This window comes from Gymnoscopelus microlampas (assembly GCF_963454915.1).
Source record: "Gymnoscopelus microlampas genome assembly, chromosome: 9".
Lineage (NCBI taxonomy): Eukaryota > Metazoa > Chordata > Actinopteri > Myctophiformes > Myctophidae > Gymnoscopelus > Gymnoscopelus microlampas.
Genome location: NC_139946.1, coordinates 50,651,452 through 50,670,943, shown reverse-complemented (window position 1 = coordinate 50,670,943; position 19,492 = coordinate 50,651,452). Strand labels below are relative to the sequence as shown.

The window sequence follows — 19,492 nt, the reverse complement described above, 5'->3', positions numbered from 1 at the left end:
TTGCAACCGTACGGACGGCCGGAAGTCCCATCCACTCCCATGTTAAAAAAAAACGGATAAAACGGACGCGATCCGGTCCGGAAAAAGCACATCCGGTTTCAGCAATACATTTGTATACATAACAAAATTGCCGGATCCGGAACAAGAGCTTCCGTTTCGTAGCGACCCGTTTTCCGCCAGCAAACGGACAAGTGTGTTTGTACCCACACACACACACACACACACACACACACACACACACACACACACACACACACACGAACACACACACACACACACACACACACACACACACACACACACACACACACACACACACACACACACGAACACACACACACACACACACACACACACACACACACACACACACACACACACACACACACACACACACACACAAACACCTAACTGACCACAAGTTAGGTCGGAAATAAGATGTTCTTCTTTTAACCACATTAACCCAGGAGTCTATATTTTGTCACATGAAAATGCTCAATGGCCGCAGACCTCCATCTGAAAATATGTTGTGCCATGGACACCCCGTTTTATACTAAGCTAAGCCTTTCTCCCATACATACTGCAATCTAACAGTATCGCTTCTGTATGCAACCACTGAGTTGCTGTATCATTTGAAATGCTAGATTAGAATGAACAATAAACCATAATGACCAATAAAGTACATTTTCATCGTTTACATTCTATGTCTAAGGTAAGGGGATGTTCACATAAATATGTCTAAGGTAAGGGGATGTTCACATAAATATGGGGGAGAAGACGACAGCCTCCACGCGGCCTCCCCTGCAAGTAACGAGAGATGGTGAAAGACCAGCTCGTGAAACCAATGTCGCCACCCAATCATCGTCAAGCTGGCAGACCAAGGCGTAAAAAGTCGGGGGGATGCAAGTCCACGCCAGGACGGGTATCCATCCCGACGGTCGACCACCAAGGTCTGGCAGTGCTCCAGCTAAACGTCGAGGGCCTCACCAACGCCAAACTCGAGATCATAAGTCACCTCGCCGACTCCCACAAGGTTGCAGCCGTCCTCCTACAGGAAACCCACTGTATGGCTGAAGACACCCTCAAGCTGCCCGGGTTCCACCTAGCCGGTTCCATCCCCAGCAGACATCACGGAATTGCGACCTTTGTGAGGTCTGATCTTGGGTGGACAGCCACTGGCCAATCCCCACCAGGTGCCAGCATTGAGTGGCTGTCCACCAAGATACAGGCAACAACTGTTGTAAATGTGTACAAGCCTCCACCATCTACACTGACCGTGTCGGCCCTCCCGCTTGCCCAGGCACCTGCCATCTATGCAGGGGACTTTAACTGCCAGCACACTGACTGGGGATACTCCCACACTACACCAGACGGAGAGACGCTGTGTGAGTGGGCCTCCAACGCCAAAGCTCAGCTCCTGTTCGACCCCAAAGAGCCACCAAGTTTCCACTCTTCAAGATGGAACACCTTCACCAACCCAGACCTCGCATTTGCTGTATGCCACAACAGCGACCCAATTCCGGAGAGACAGGTCATTGATAGATTCCCCCGGTCACACCACCGACCATCTGTCATCAAAGTCCCCTCACTGGTGCAGCCGGTAGAGGGTAAACCTGTCCGTATAGGTGGAACTTCCGGAAGGCCAACTGGCAGGCATTCACCACGGAGACAGAGAGAACATCAGCCTGTCTCCCGGACACAGACATCGCTGATGTGGACTCAGCATATGCAGCCTACTGCGAAGTGCTCCTAAGTGCAGCAAAGAAGACGATCCCTCGCGGCTACAATGCGAGCTACATCCCGGGCTGGGACGAAGAGTGCAACCACCTCCTGCGTGAACATCAGCAGGCTGGCTCAAGGGAGGATGTGGAAGCGACTGCAACGGCACTACTCCACAAGCTGGACGCCACCCGAAGGGCCAGATGGACTGAATCCGTTGAGTCAATCGACTTCACCCATTCCAGCCGTAAGGCGTGGCAGATTATCAACCAGCTCACTGGCAGGAAAACTACACCCCCCAAGTGCCCTGTGACAGCAGATGCCATTGCAGCCCAGCTCCTGAAGAACAGCCAGTTCCAAGGTGCAGATAAGAACTTCGCCCGCTCTACACTGTGCGAGGTATCTTCCCTCTCTAGGGCACCCAGTGTCGATGTTGACATGTCCGGACAGTTCACAACAGCTGAACTTAGGGCGGCCATCGGCAACCTTAGGCAAGGCAAGTCCCCGGGGCATGACAACATCCACCCAGAGTTCGTGACCCACCAGAGTGAGACAACATCTGCCTGGCTGTGCTCTTTTTTCTCATCCTGCTTCCAGAGGTCCATACTACCGAAGACCTGGCGCCGTGCTGCTGTTATCGCCCTACTGAAACCAGGCAAAACTGCGGAAGACCCCAAGGCCTACAGACCCATCTCACTGCTCTGCGTCCCATTTAAGATTCTGGAGAGGATGATCCTCAGCCGCATAGAGCCAGCAGTAGACCCACAGCTTCCAAGGGAACAGGCTGGTTTCCGGCGGGGCAGATCAACAGTAGATCAAGTAACCCTGCTCACCCAGGACATCTGGGTGAGCAGGGAGAAAGGCAAAAGTGTTTGCCTTTCTCGCACAAGAAAGGCAAAAGTGTTATGCTTCCCCAAAGACAAAGTCTCTGACATGAATGACAGAATTCTGAATCTTATCGCTGAACACCCAACGGTGAAAACCCTGATCTTGCACGTTGGCACATGTGATACAGAGAACAAACAGTCAGAAATCCTAAAACAACATTTCACGGCCTTATTCAGCAAAATCAGCTCACTTGATGTAAAGGTGTGCATCAGCGGCCCACTACCACCTACAAGAGGCGGCGATGAACGTTTCAGTAGACTGTCTGCACTGAGCAAATGGCTTTCAATTATGTGCACCAACGAATCTGTACATTTTATTGACAATTTCAATTTTTTTGGGGATAGAAGGCACCTTTTTTCTTCGGATGGCCTTAAATTGAACAAGCTGGGAACAAAATCGTTTATGTCAAACCTTTTCTACAATGTTCCCCTGTCTTCGTCAACCTCTGCCAGAGCACAAGCTTCCATAACAACAGATAATGCTGCTGCCGCTGAAGAATGCCAAGGTGAATGGCTCTGTGTAGACGAATACGCTGTCACACCACCCCCCACCGCTGCAGCTGATGGTGGAGGAACATCCATAACAAATGAACTCTCTGATAGTGAAGACTCGGAAACAAAAACAAAGGACAGCGTGCTGAAAACAACCGCTGATAACAGCCTAAATCCACAGGAGGAGATTGCCACGGCCCCTGACGTCGACTCTGCAGCCACGGTCATGCTGGAAGAGGAACGAGACACAGAGGAGTCTCTCAATGAGGAAGATTATCCAACGTCATCACCTTCCTCCTCCTCATCATCATCTTTTTCCCTGTCCCCAATACCTCTTCTGGATTTCACCAGTAGCATGAACGACTTGATTAGAGTGGGGACTAGACTCACCCCCCAAATCAAACGCCAACCACCAACCGTGCCCTGCCCCCCACCCATCGCCCCTCGACGGAGCCATTGCAAGAACAAGAACGTCCTGTCGGCTTCCCTACGTCTAGAGAATACATTTGATTGCTGAGATAGGCAGGGTCCATTATGCATAGCCAAAATCATGTCTGGGCCCAAGGCTATTTTAGTTAGCCTTGTAGAAAACAAGGTTTACAATATTTCCACTGTTATCTCAAATTGAGTCCCCAGGACAAGGAGTGACTTTAAACGCTCTGCAAATACAGCAAATTTAACAGGCATTCCATGTAGAGGCAACAACCAAATAGTTGAATGCCTTAAGCTAAACTTGGCCCTACTTAACATCAGGTCACTTAATAACAAATCTTCCTCTGTAAATGATATCATCTGTAAAGAAAAACTAGATATTATCTTTCTAACAGAAACCTGGCTTGGTTCTGATGGAGCGGTGCTCTTATCTGCAGCATGCCCACCAAAGTACAGTTTCATTCACTCAGGAGGACGTGAGGGAAAAAAAGGAGGTGGTCTGGGGAATATATTTTCTGACACTTTAAAATTCAAACCTCTGACAAACCTTGGCAGTTTTAAATCATTTGAATACCAGGCCACCATATTGGAGAGTCAATCATCTGTGCTTATGATTAGTATATATCGACCTCCAAAGTGCAGCAAAGCCTTATTTCTAACAGAAATATCAGAACTTTTATCTATCTGTTCCACTAATTATGACAGATTACTGGAGATGCTAATTTGTATGTTGACATTGTTTCAGATGTTGTGGCTATGGGTTTTCTACAGTTACTGCACAATTTTGACTTTATTCAACATGTTGTTGGGCCAACACATAAACATGGCCACACCCTGGACTTGGTGATCACTAAAGGTTTGAATATCACTGTTGACAGTATTATTGATAAGCCCGAACTAACAGACCACTATTTATTGTGTTTTAATATGACTGTCTCTGATCTAGGGAAAAACAATACAGAATATACTATAAAAAAACGTTTTTTTAGCTCATCTGCAGCAAACAACTTTCCTCGTCATCTGGCGTGTGTGCAGGTCCCCCCCTACTTGCTCCCTCAGTGAATGATATGGTTCAACATTTTAATCTCAAATTAGAGTCAGCTCTCGACATAGTGGCTCCTATGAAAACTAAAAAGAAACTTAACTCTAGAGTAACACCCTGGATCAACGAGCACATGCGCTCACTCAAGAAAGAATGTCGTAGAGCTGAGCGAATTTGGAGAAAAAACAAACTCACTATCCACCTAGAGATTTTTAAGAAGTCAACAGTGGCCTATAACAAAGCACTGCGCTTGGCAAGGCAGGCATATTTTTCAGGCATTATCAATGACAACAAGCATAATGCCAGAGTCTTATTCTCTACCATTGAACATCTCTTAAACCCCCCCCAGGCTTACAAGGAGTCGCTCCCTGCTTCTAAAGCTAAGTGTGATGAGTTTGCATCCTTTTTTGAAAACAAATGTTTTAGCATTAGAGCTGGTATTATGAATGCTGCTGCTAGCACTGCAAATGCGGCAAATGGTGCATGGTGCAAAAATGTATGTCACTCCAGAGGAAGTCTAATATCATTCTGCGCAATTAATGAAGAGGAACTCCGTAAAACTATATCACAGATGACATCATCATCTTGTTCACTGGATGCAATACCCACCCCGTTTCTCAAAGAGGTTTTAGACAGTGTGATTGAATTGTAAACAGCTCTCTACTTTCAGGCGTCTTCCCAGACTCACTGAAAACGGCTGTAGTCAGGCCGTTACTCAAGAAACACAACCTTGATCCATTGGTGCTGGGTAATTATAGACCAATCTCTAATCTGCCATTTCTGGGCAAGGTCTTAGAAAAAACTATCTTTCATCAACTGGATGTGTTCCTACAGAACAATAAGGTTCATAACAAATTCCAATCTGGCTTCAGGAAAGGTCATAGCACAGAAACAGCACTTGTAAAAGTAATTAATGATCTTAGGGTGTCCGCTGACGACAAAAATGTATCTGTTCTCCTACTCCTTGATTTAACCGCTGCTTTTGACACGATTGATCACAAAATTCTACTACAACGCATGGAGTACTGGATTGGTTTGTCAGGCACAGCCTTGTCTTGGTTTTACTCTTACCTAACAGGCAGAAGCTATTTTGTCAGCCTAGCTAATTTTGACTCAGACAAACATGACATCTGTTCTGGTATTCCACAGGGCTCAATTCTGGGTCCCTTATTGTTCTCCCTGTATATACTACCACTGGGAGAACTCATCGCCGATCACGGAGTGAACTTCCATTTCTATGCTGATGATACCCAGCTGTATCTTTCGGTAGCTCCAGACGACCCCTGCGCTCTAGACCCATTGTTGACCTGTCTGTCCAGTATAAAATGCTGGATGAGTGAGAACTTTCTTAAGCTAAATGAGGATAAAACAGAAATACTCATAATTGGCTCCAGTGAGCAGAGAGAATCAATAATAAGTAGACTTGGTAACCTGGCTGTAGAAAGTAACACCACAGTAAAGAACCTGGGGGTTATTATCGATTCTGAATTGAATTTTAATGCACACATTAATCATGTCACCAAGATTGCTTTCTTTCATCTTAGAAATATTGCGCGAATTAGAGACTATCTGTCGTTAGACGACGCAAAAACGCTGATCCACGCTTTTGTTTTCTCTCGGCTTGATTACTGCAATGCACTCTACTCTGGCCTGCCTAAGAAAACAACTGACAGATTACAACTTGTTCAAAATGCGGCAGCCAGAATTTGAACTAAAACTAGAATGAGAGAACATATCACTCCAGTTCTAGCTTCACTACACTGGCTCCCGGTTGTTTTTAGGATTGATTTTAAAATTCTTTTAATAGTTTATAAAGCTCTAAATGGTCTGGCACCTTCCTACCTCTATGACTGCCTAGAGAGACATGTTCCAAACCGGACCCTCAGGTCTTCAAGTGCTGACCTACTCGAGGTGCCTAAAATGACATATAAAAAATACGGTGAAGCAGCATTCTGCTTTTACGGACCAACAGTGTGGAATAAACTCCCATTACACCTAAAACAGGCAGCCTCTGTCGATAGCTTTAAAGCACAGCTCAAGACCTATTTCTTCACTCTTGCTTTTAGCTGACTCTTTGGTTGATTTTTCAGTCCTCACTGTATTGCCTATTTTAATGTTTTATGCTTTTGCTTTTATTTTATTTTATTTTTTGTTTGCTTTATTGTTAAATTGGTTGTAACTGTATCTGTATTCTTGCTCTGTAAAGCACTTTGCGCTGCATTTCATGTCATGAAAGGTGCTATACAAATAAAGTTTATTATTATTATTATTATTATTATCGAGGACAGCTTTCAGGCCAAAGAGAAAGCTGGGGTAGTGTTGCTCGACCTAACAGCCGCATACGACACCGTCTGGCACCGTGGACTTCACCTGAAGCTGCTGAGGACTATCCCAGACCGGCACATGGTGAAGTTCATAATGGAGATGCTGTCCAACCGCAGCTTCATCCTCCGGACCAGCGATGGCCAGCGAAGCAGACTGAGGAGATTGAGAAACGGGGTGCCACAGGGGTCTGTCCTCTCACCACTGCTGTTTAATATTTACATCCACGACCTCCCGGAGACAACATCCAGGCAATATGGTTACGCAGATGATCTGGCCATCATGCTGCGGCGACCAACATGGTCAGCAGTGGAACAGGGGCTCAACCAGGACATGGGCATCTTGGCTGCCTACCTTCGCAAGTGGCGTCTGCAGCTCAGTACTGGGAAGACTGTCTCGGCCGCATACCACCTGTGCAACAGAGAGGCCAAAAGGGAACTGTCGGTGTCCGTTGACAACAAGCGCCTGGAGCACCAACTAGCCCCCAAGTACCTCGGTGTTTGGCTGGATAGGACACTGTCCTACAAACAGCACCTTGAGGAAGTGAGAGCCAAAGTGACAGCAAGGGTCTCGCTTATCCGCCGCCTCGCTGGCACAACCTGGGGTGCCTCCGCCAGGACTCTACGAATCTCCACACAAGCCCTGGTGTTCTCTGCTGCCGAATACTGCGCCCCAGTCTGGAGTAGAAGCCCACATGTGAAGAAGGTTGATCCTATCATCAACAACGCCCTTCGGATCATAACTGGCTGCTTGAAGCCCACCCCCGTGTCCTACCTGCCAGTCCTCACGGGAATTGCCCCGGCCGGTCTCCGACGAGAGGCAGCTACCCTCGCACTTGCAAGGAAAGCCCAAGAACATGACTGGCATATCCTGCACGATACAACAACTAAGGCAGCGTCCCCAAGCAGACTCAAGTCCCGTCACCCCTACAACAGGACAGCACAAGAGATGCTTGGTTCCATCCCTGAGGACCTGTCTACAAGGGCATGGCTAGCAACTTCCTGGAAGCAGGAATGGGAGTCGGCTGAACCCACACGTCTGCACCACCACATCCCAGACCCGGGAGATGGAGTTGAAGGAGAACACCTACCACGCCGGCATTGGACCCTGCTGAACCGCCTCCGTACAGGGGTTGGTCGCTTCAAATCGTCCATGAAGGAGTGGGGCCTGGCAGACAGCGCAGTATGCGAGTGTGGCGAGCCTGAGCAGACTGCCGAACATATAATCACCACCTGTCCTCTGTACAGACCTCCTTCAGAGGCTGGCCTCTTCCAAGTGGGACCAGAGACGAGAGCGTGGCTCTGTGACACTGAGCTGGACATATGACGACGATCACGAAAGAAGAAGAAGACATAAATATGGGAATGTGAGGTTGAAGGTACAGTATAGTATAGTATAGCCCTAGTAACCCTTCACCCTGTAACAATAGTCAAATGTGTGCAGTGATGCTGTAAATAATATCACTGATGTAGTGGATGATAGTCAGTCAAGACATTGAGATTTCCCTCTAAAATATGATGCAGTTTATCTCTATCCAAGCTTTGCTGTTGTTGGTGTTGAGTGCCATATCAAACAATCTGTAAAAACTGTGCCTACCCAGCTGTCAGATAGTTGTTGTTTTAGACCAGCGTTGTTCTCAAACCTTTCATGTCAAGTACCCCCAAATTAAAATGTAACATGTTTTGAAAATAGCTGATCTGCAAGATCTACAGAGTGTCACATCGTGACGACTTGTAAGCTTGTGTAAATCTGCTATTTTGACGCTAAAACTATCTATCTATCTAACTACTAGTATAGAGATATGCATCTGCAAAGGAGAGAGAGAACACGTCTTTTACACGTCTTTACAACTTGATGAGAGGACATTTCCATATGTCCTCTCATCAAGTTGTAAACATTGACAACTACATTGACATGAGGGGGAGGCGGGGCCTTTGCCTTATTTGCGTAGTCCTCTGCAACTAACATAGTGAGCGTCAGATCACCTGGCTCACGGGCCATTTTTCTAACAGTGAATAATAAAGTCATTTTCCATTGCAGAAAGGGACATTGAGGGAAAATGGGAAAGTTTAATTAATAATAAATAGCCTAAAATAAAAAACGTATTTGTATTTGAGGTGACCTTCTAGGAGCACCTTCTAGATTTCCCGGAATGCAGCAGGCAGGTTAGTCGTCAACATGTAACGTTGCTTGGTTGATGTAAAATATTGACAGATGATCAAATCTGTCCTAACTCATCATCAGTTTGTTGTGATGGGCCATAATACTAATACTACAACAACTAATGCTAGTATTCATAATATGTATGAAAACAATAATTGATACAGTAGCAAAAACATAATGTAATAATATGTACATAGGCTGCACATAAACCAAGGTTTTGCTGTAATTTTGTTGCATTTATAATGACCATATGAAGTGTTTTATGTTTAATATGTTAAGTCAAAACAATCACCTATAACCCAAACAGATAACAGAATTACATTAAAAGCAAGTAAAAATGTATAACATGACTGAAGGGTTTCAGAATTTTGAGTGTTCTAATGTGTTGATATTGACATGACTACTAACTCAGCCTCTATGTAGTTCCTCAAGGCTGGGATCAGTCTCCTTCGCCCCTCCAAGGATGTGTTGAATGTGCTCAGGTCCAACTCATCCAGAACCTCCTCTGACATCTGCAGCATGTAGGCCAGAGCTGAACACTGAATCTCAGAGAGTTTCTCCCCACTCTTGCTCTCTGACTTCATGTATGTTTGGATGTCCTGATATACTGACTGGTCCTTCAGCTCCATCAGACAGTGGAAGATGTTGATACATCTGTCAGGAGAGGCATCAGTGTTCATCTCCTTCAGGTTCTGGATGACTTTCTGGACGCTCTCTGGGCTGTTCTCTGTCTGACCCAGCAAGCCTTTCAACAGACGCTGATTGGACTCCAGTGAGAGGCCATGAAGGAAACGCACAAAGAGGTCCAGGTGGCCGTTTTCACTCTTTAGGGCTTTGCGCATAGTATATTTCAGGAAGTCATCCATGGACCGGACCTTTCTTAATTTCAGGGATATCTTCCAGTCAGCCAGGAATGTACGTAATACATTCATCTTCCTCTCTCTGAAACAGTGGAACAGGTAAACTGCAGCCAGAAACTCCTGAATGCTCAGATGAACAAAGCAGTAGACGGGTTCATCCTTGAAGCAATCACTGTCTTTTTTGAAGATCTCTGTGCACAAGGCTGAGTACTGTGGGGCTTCTTTAACACCAAGACCACATTTTTCCAGGTCTGTTTGGTAGAAGATGAGGTTCCCTGTCTCCAGATGTTCAAATGCTAGTCTGGCCAGCTTCAGAAGAACAGTTCTATCAACCTCTGTCTCATACTTCTCCCCATCCCTCCTTGCCTGAACTAACAGGAAGTGGCAGTACATCTCAGTCGGGGTCTTGGGCAGCTCTCCTGTCTCGTCTGTCTTCAATATGTGCTGCAGAACTGTGGCAGTGATTGAACAGATGACTGGGACTTCACACATGATGTGTATGCTCTTTGATGCAGTGATGTGTGAGATGATTCTCTTGGCCTGGTTCTCATCACTGAATCTCTTCATGATGTACTCCTTCTTCTTGTCATCACTGAACCCTTTCACCTCTGTCACTATGTTAACAAAGCAAGAAGGGATCTGTTTGGCCGCTGCAGGGCGTGTGGTTATCCAGATGTGAGCACAGCGAAGCAGCTCCCCTTTCATCAGGTTTACCAATAGGACCTCCAGTGAGGTGGGACCAGAGCAGTCATGGTCAGTATTGAAGTCTAGGGTCAGCCGACTTTCGTCTAATCCTTCGAGGATGAACAAAAGTTTGAAGGGACTCTTGTCGTAACTAGAGATTCCTGACTCTTGCAACGTTGTGAAGATGTAATTAAGAGCCTCTTCCGGGATGCATGTGGCTGCGCCGATGCATTTGTGAATTAGCTGTGCCAAACTAAACCTTTTTCCATGCAGCAAATTTAGCCGGCGGAAGTGGAGCACAAATATGAGATGGGGATGTTGCATTTCTGTCGTTGCCCAGTCAGAGATAAACTTGTGCACAAGAAAGGTTTTGCCAACTCCTGCGATACCAATGGACATCACTGTTCTGTGAATGTTTTGTCCAGATGGTGATTTAAAGATTTCACTGAGTTTGATCTCCTGGCCTGTGTTCTTCATCCCCATCTGTGTGACCTCATGCTCACTGCTGACCTCTGTGCTCTCAACTTGTATGACGCTGACATATGTGTAGTTTCCTACAAATTCCTGCTTGTCCATCACTTGGACTGTCCCTTCAGGTACACACGCAAAGGGGTCCTCAACATTTGTTTTGAACTTTTTTTGGTAGAATGAAATCCGTTGCTGTTCACTCCCTTGTGTTTTCACCAGCAAATCTTTAAGAAACAAAACAATTCCTTTTGTTATTGATAGACATTGGAGAAATGTTTATTTTAAGGTCATGAATAACAAAACACACTTGTAAAATCTCCAACTTACGCCTGGTATTTTGAATTGTCTGAGTGTGTGTGTGTGTGTGTGTGTGTGTGTGTGTGTGTGTGTGTGTGTGTGTGTGTGTGTGTGTGTGTGTGTGTGTGTGTGTGTGTGTGTGTGTGTGTGTGTGTGTGTGCAGAAAGTTAGTGAATCTATGGGTCTACCCAGAATGTATCCTGTTGAAATAAATGGATAAATGGATGAATGTTTACCATCGTCTGGTCTCTGAGAGGAAGCTGCACTGCTCCCTGGAGTATCTGGAACATTACTGACATCTAGGATTACAGGATCACACACACACACACACACACACACACACACACACACACACACACACACACACACACACACACACGCACGCAGTCTTAATAGCAGTCTTTGTCAATACTGCTATTGATCCTTTTCTATTATTTGATCTAAAGATGAGCTTATAGAACTGAAGTCAAGTTAAGACTCTTGAGTAGAGAAAATACCACTTGAATTAGCGGTTGCTAGCTCTAACCTTATATCTTAGCTATGTGTTTATGCATTTAGCTTTTAGGGCAACACCCTACGTGAACATTTAAACATAATAGGAACAACTCTTAGTCAATGATTTGCATTGCTAAGCTCTTTTAGATTGATGCAAGTCACACTAGAAGTAGCAGTTGCTGTTTACTAGCAGTGTAGTTGGATCGTTCAATTTAAAATTGATGCTTCGATGCAAGATAAATTGTTTCCATCTATTCAATTTAAATAGATTCCTTTCCATCTTGTTAAAGCTGTGAATAAAGACCGTATTACAATTCTCCATCATGCTAAAGATGCTATTAGACTTTCTTACTCCCTCCCATCCTGTCAAAGATTTGAATAAACATGCTTATACTGCTTTCTAGAGTAGTGGTTCTCAACCTGCGGGCCGGGGGGGGGGTCCCTACGGGGGGTCCCTACATGTCAGTAAAGTAACAATTTAAGGACTGTTAAGACATTTTTAATACCTAACAAATAAAATGAAATGAAAAAAGACAATTACTGCATCAAATGTAATCAACAAACTATACTATAAAAACTGGTCAAACATTGGCCAAATTGTCAAATAATATAAGAAATATTATTTTCTGAAAATAGCTTATAAGCTGATAAGCGAGGCGTTGTGCGCTTGTAAATTGGCTATTTTCACGATATGTATCTGTGGAACGGAGTCAAACGAAATGTAATGCCTCTACTACTACAATTCCAAGTGCTTGTCGGGGTGGGGGTCCCCAGTTCAAATAAGATTATTTTAGGGGTCTCCAATGTTGTAAAGAATGACATTCATATCTTTCCAGCAGAAATACCACATTTATTTGGTAACAAATGCATGTTGGCCCCTGGAGCAGTTGACCAGACCATATTGAAACATGACTTCAGAACGAGCTATTCTGGATTTGTTTTCTCTCATGACAATACTTTGTATGTACATTTACATTATAATGTACAGTAGGCTATGTTATTTAGAAATATTGACATGATGGATTATAGGTCTACTGTCTAGTAATGCAAAGAAACACATCCACCCTATGATACTTATAATGTTGTTGTGTGTGCTGGCCCTTGTTCTTTTAAACTAAAGTGACAACTACTGTAGGAAAATAATTTAAAAAGCTAAGTGGAGAAAAACAATCTATTGACATTTGATCTTACCACAACTATCCAACATGTGGGGTTGGTGTTGTTTAAGGGCATCATAAAATGCTGCTTTGACACGTGTTCCCCCTGGATCTAGTACAGTTGTATACAGTTTCCTCATTTGGTCCTGTCTCGTCTTCTCTGCTTGAATCCCAGTATACAGCTCAGGATGGACCATGATTCCTAAACTGTCTACTATAGGCATCACTGTGACAACCTTTTGAATAAAATATGCCCTGTGCTGTTTCACAACATGTGCTGTTTGTAACAGAAAAATAGAGTGGTTAATTGGCGGTACATTTATCAGAGAAAATTACATCATTATATCAATGAAAAATAAAGCTCTGCATCTCTACATCCTCACATACATAAAGCGTTACAACTGGGGGCATTTATATATTTGCAATAAGATATTAAGGATATACACTCAAAGGTAGCACAAGTAAACACCTTACTCAATGGTCAAGTCAAGCATTGAACTATATTACTAACAAAAAAACTCACCTTTTGCTTCATCCATTTTTTCTGAAGTCAAGTCGACACCAGCATCCTGTTGTACACAAAGTGTTGTACATAACAGTCATTTTATGATATCATATCATCACTGAACGCTATTAAACAATGTTATTACACTGGTTAAATGCTTGATTCTGATTGGTTAATCACTGAATTCAGTGGTCTGTTATTTTTAAATAATGACCGCTGCTATCAATAACAAACCACTGTTATGGACAGAGCCTGAGCTACTGGTTCATATCAGCCCATCCATGGTGATTTGTTTTCGCCATATCCAACATGGTGGCACCAAGTAAATAAACACAATGCAATTTACTGCTAAACAGTGCACTGAAGAATGATTATGAAAATGTTTAAGGAGAGAAATAGACAATGCAGTACCAGAACATTGATTCATAATTTATTGACACTTACTACCAGAGTTTTGTGAGCCGACCGTGTGGCACTGGATACGCCTGGCATAATCTAATGGACTACTTTCATACCCCCCCCCCCCCCCCCCCAGGGTGATAAAGACCCCTCCGCTTTGCATCAGGGTCTATCACCCTGTCCGGGTATATTTCTCAACAATGGCCGGCTAACTGTCAATTATCCCTTGTTTATGTCTATGTCCTTGTATGGTACAGTATTTGCTACAGTGTATTCAAATATGTCTCTATCATTCACCAACAAAATTGAACGGAAACACAATGTAGACAATAATGTTCATCAAGTCAGGTTGGTCCAGCATTATTTGACACAGAAAAAATCGCTCAAACTTACCATTGTGTTGCTCAATCTAACCACCAACCACCAACGACCCTGCTTCACCAGATCAGCATCTTGTCTTTTCTGTCATGTCAAGTCTGAAATGGAAATAAAAATAAAACCACTTTGTCAGGGAGAGAAAAGAGAAACAACGGTGACAAAGGCTATAGCGCCTGCACAGGCTAGCCTCGGTACCACCTATACCGGCAGGAACTAGCCCCCCCCTTAAACTACACATTCTTTAGTTACGGGGCCAGAGCTCAGCTCTGGAACCGTATTGTTATTGGCAGTATTCTGTCTCTTCTTCTTCTGACACTTTTCGCAGTTCTGGCTGAACCGTGCTGTCGCTTTTTACGAAACTCGGCCATATAGTAGATGGTCATGAAAAACGATCAAAAAATAATTCTCACAATCTTTCGTCCAAAGGTGGCGCTATAGCACTCAATTGAAAATGCCAACTTTGAACAGGTACAACTCATGCCCTGTTTGACCTACAACCATGAAACTTGGATACACATATGCGTCTCCTCATGCTGAACAACTTTCACCCTCTGACTTTTGACCTCTGACCTTTAGATCTCCCACCATTTTGAATTATATGAAAAACAGTCATTGGCTTCTAACTTCTGCATTTTTTCACTTATGGAAAATCCGTTGGAAATTTTTGTAGGCAGTGGTCCAAAGTTCAAGTGTTAAACGTTTCGTGCAGATTGCTCAAAAATCCCAGGAGGAGATAGATTTTAACTATTACAGTTTTATGAAAATTATTCATCTGTGCCTAAAACATACATGCAGACTCACATTTCTTTGAAACTTTGCAGAAATGTACAGGGTCATTCCAAATATCACTGAAACCAATCTTACTCCAATTGGCCAAAAGGGGGCGCTATAGCAATTTTTTGAAAAGGCAGACTTTAAACAGGCATAAGTCATGCCTCGTTTGGCCGAAAGTCGTGAAACTTGCTTACACATGTGCCTTGACTCATGAGGAACACACGTATCGATTTGACCATTAAGCTCCGCCCTTAGATTTTCCGCAATTTTGAGCAGTTTGAAAAATACTTGTTTTTGCCAGTTCTGGCTTAACCGTGCATACGCTTTTTACGAAACTCGGCCATATGGTAGATGCTCATGAAAAACTACCAAGAAATAATTCTCACACTCATTCGTCAAAGGGTGGCGCTATAGCACTCAATTGAAAGTGCCAACTTTGAACAGGTTCAACTCATGCCCTGTTTGACCTACAACCATGAAACTTCGATACACACATGCGTCTCTTCATGCCCGACAACTTTCGTGGTCTGACTTTTGACCTCTGACCTTTAGATCGACCACCATTTTGAATTATATGAAAAACAGCCATTGGCTCAAAACTTCTGCGTTTTTTCACTTATGGAAAATCCGCCGCTTTTGTTTTGTCGGCAAAGGTCCTAAGTTCATGTGTAAAATGTTTTGTGCAGATTACTCAAAAATCCCAGGAGGAAATAGATTTTAACTATTGCAGTTTTATGAAAATTATTCATCTGCCCCTAACACATACATGCAAGACCTCACTCCAATTGGCCAAAGGGGGGCGCTATAGCAATTTTTTGAAAATGCAAACTTTAAACAGGCAAAAGTCATGCCTCGTTTGGCCGAAAGTCGTGAAACTTGCTTACACTTGTGCCTTGACTCATGAGGAACACATCTATCGCTTTGACCAGTAAGCTCCGCCCTTAGATTGTCCGCAATTTTGAGCAGTTTGAAAAACACTTAAACCCAGGATTTTTCAGCTATTTGCGTGAAACTGTATCATCTGTGTGGTCTCCTTTTTCACAGTTACTTGTCTGTTGGGCCAATGGCGTCTCCCTTAAATGAATGCCTGACAATCTCAAGGTCGCCAGTTCAAGCCTCACTTGATGCAGACTTAATTTAAGTTGAATTGCAAACAACATGACTGTATCAATGAACACATGTGCAAATGGTAAAGATAACCTGAAATGCTTATTTGAGAGTACGTTTTTTCAACGTATGACATACTTCATTCTGAAAATAGCTGATCTACAATCTCACAACTTTTCATGGTTTGTGAGCTTGTAGATCGGCTACTTTCACTAGTTTTGGTGTACAATTTCTTCATTGGTAAATGGTTTGTGAACGAGTGATCTTAGTGTTAGTGAAACAGGGGCTTGGTTCATGAAAGAAGGCAAGAGTTTATGATCTTCAACAGACAATATCAGCCTGGACAAAGCTATAGCACTATAGGTAGTGTTGCAGCCTATTAGTCTGAAGGTTGAATCCTGTTAATGGCAGTAGGTTGAGATGTCCAATCAAACCATTATGTTTCCATCTCTCTCTCTCATCAATCTATTGTTTCCATGTCACTCTCTCTCTCTTCAATCTATTCCGCATGTCTCTCTCTCTCTCTATTCACTGGCCCCGTATTATCGCTGCTTGCAGCTATATTTTTTATTATCATCATCACGAATCAGTGTCTGCCGTCCGTCCGCTGTTTCCTGTTTAGTGTTTACCTTACACTTACAACATCACACAGAAACAAACAATGTCTGATTTCTTTGGTGTTTCCACAATTTCCCTTTGGGATTAATAAAGTATATCTCATCTCTCATCTCTCATGTCATTTCCTGAAGACGAGCCTCTAGAGGGAGCTCTGTTTATAACTTCAAATGTGCCTATGTCTTTTAAAAAAACAAAATCCCCAAACAATAATTTGGACATCCTTAGAAGGGGGTCTTTGAGAGATATGCGTTATTACTTTTGAAAAGGAAAGCACGCTGGTGCTCTTCCTTTAAGACAGTGTGGCCTACCTTAAAATGTCAGCAGGTATCACAGGAGATGACTTCTGTCTGCTATGTTGTCCAGAGTCATGAGAATATCCTTGTCAATGAACACCAGCCCAAATGTCTCCTTTAGGGTGGAAAATATAATTGTGCAGGTCACTTGATGAATGGACAAAAATAAAGATGAATGAACTTAGGTGAGACCAATTATGTGAAACGCACAAGCATAACAATACAAGTTTTTATGTCTCTAACCTCGGAGGCTTGCTTTCTCTGGAAGACAGCCTGGGGAACGTTGAAGTGCAAAGTGAATAGAAAAGGGTGTGGCGCCTGACAGTATGTGCAGGAACGTCACTCCATGGGGGAAGGGCAGTTCCTCCATAACATAAGTGTTGGACAGTAAGTAACAACATTTACTTCAGTACTGTACTCGAGGTTTTTATTTGTATTTATCTTTATTAATTATTTGCATGACTTTCACACATTTCTTTTTTTCTTTTTCTTTTTTCTTATCCCACGATTTTGTAACCCCTATTTTTTACACCCAGTGCCAATTGTCTATGTAATCCTGGGCACTACCTTCCCTCTGCCAACCTAGGGAGGCCAGGGCCGAGCTCATGCCTCCTTCAATGCATGAGAGCCAACTGACCACCTTGTCACCTGACAGGGGAGAGTTTCCCTGGTTGGACGTAACGCGTGGAAGGAACATGTTATTCCAACCAGTTCCTTTCCCCTCCATCAGGCGCCCCGGCTAGCCAGGGGGAGGCAGTATAGTGACCAGGATTACTGCATGCTTTTGTGAGGGTACCTACTCTAGGGAACACAGGGAGAACATGGACTTTCACACATTTCAAATGGAAATGTTGTACTTTTGACTCCTCCACATTTCTAGACTCTTCCTAGGTGTAAACAAAAACATATTATGAATTAACCACTTAAGTGCTGTTTCAAATATAGTGAAAATAGCAGATCTACAAGCTCACAATATGTCGCACCTGACATATTGTGAGCTTGTATATCGGCTATTTTCACTATTTTTGAACATTTCTAATTTTAAAAACTTCGGAAATTGTAAATTCCCTTTAAGCCATAATTTTTCTCTGTACCTCACCTCACCTGAACCTGACACTGTTTTGTATTGTACAAGTGTACAAGTACAAGTACAAGAGAGAATGTAAATAGATAAATGCTTTACATACATGCACGCACACAGAAACGCACACACATGCACACATGCACACGTGCACACACATGCACTCGTGCACACACATTGAGGGCAGAGGAAACCATGCAAGGCACTAACCTGCTCATCTGAAGCAGTTATGGGTTCAGTGTCTTGCTCTAGAACACAAGAACACTTCAACACACAGCCAATAGTAGCCGGGGATCGAACCAAGACGGTCGCTTTACCTCCTGAGCCCCTCAAAAGCCACTGAAGGTCCTATGGCTAATTGTTTTCTAAATATGTGTCTTAACATGTATTTGACCACTATTGGAATGCTCCAATAAAGCAATTTTCTTTCACCCAAGCTGCATTTTCCATAGTTAACCCATTAAGACCGGGAACGCATTGTGTATCATTTTAGATTTCTTTGGCTATTTGAGTTAATATCGATTTATGAGTTATTCACAATTTTTCAAAAATAGCAGATCCACAAGCTCACAAGCTGTAGATCTGCTATTTTTGAATAGCACTCGGTGCCGCGCGAAAGTAGAAAAAATAGCAGATCTTCAAGCTCATATCATTGTGCTTTTGGATCTGCCGTTTTTGAAACATTCTGAAAGGTAAAGTAAAAGTGGTTTAGTGTGTGTGTGGGTTGTATGCATATTGAACAAATGAAAGGTGGTAAAAAGAACTTAGATCATCGGAACACAGGTTGTTTTTCTCATTTCCTGAAAAGTAAAGGTTTTTGTCATACAAGGTTTGCGTTTTCTTAAAAGCACACTTTTTGCTACCACTCCTACAAATTATGTCCAAAACTCACACACACCGGTACATATTATTTCTGGAGTCATGGGATCAATCAGTATCAGTCAGATTTCGCTGGTTATTTTCCAATTGGCTATAACTACCTTCCAAACTTTACAGGCCCTGGGTAGGCAACCTGGCCTGGCTAACTCATAACTGTATGAGTTTAACACTTACACCAGGGGTCTTCAACGTTTTCAGGCCAAGGACCCCCTAGCTGAGAGAGAAATGAAGCAGGGACCCCCTCTATATTGCGTCTCAGATTCATTTTTTTGTTTACTTGGTCTGCTATTTTTTCCCCTCTACACCTATACCAAAAATAGCAGATCTACAAGCTCACAATGCCTCGCGCTGCGAGGCGTTGTGAGCTTGTAGATCTGCTATTTTTGGCTAAAGTTCTCCTTAGAAAAGAGATGCTAGGGTTCAAGTGGTTAAGGTAAAAA

The 19,492-nt window shown here is 43.5% G+C and overlaps 1 protein-coding gene across 1 annotated transcript in view; it reads right to left on the bottom strand.

The window, feature by feature from the left end:
- LOC311051243 (NACHT, LRR and PYD domains-containing protein 3-like) overlaps window positions 1-17,366 on the bottom strand; it is a 380,092-nt gene extending 362,726 nt beyond the window's left edge. The window contains exons 1-7 of the mRNA XM_084065725.1: window positions 17,336-17,366; window positions 17,108-17,239; window positions 14,316-14,398; window positions 13,542-13,587; window positions 13,053-13,295; window positions 11,603-11,665; window positions 9,466-11,293 (exon numbers count right to left, since the gene is read on the bottom strand). Of these exons, the coding sequence (XP_083921851.1) occupies window positions 9,466-11,293; window positions 11,603-11,665; window positions 13,053-13,295; window positions 13,542-13,587; window positions 14,316-14,318 (2,183 nt within the window). The 5' untranslated portion in view covers window positions 14,319-14,398; window positions 17,108-17,239; window positions 17,336-17,366. The remainder of the gene's footprint in view (window positions 1-9,465; window positions 11,294-11,602; window positions 11,666-13,052; window positions 13,296-13,541; window positions 13,588-14,315; window positions 14,399-17,107; window positions 17,240-17,335) is intronic.
- Between the last annotated feature and the right edge of the window lie 2,126 nt (window positions 17,367-19,492).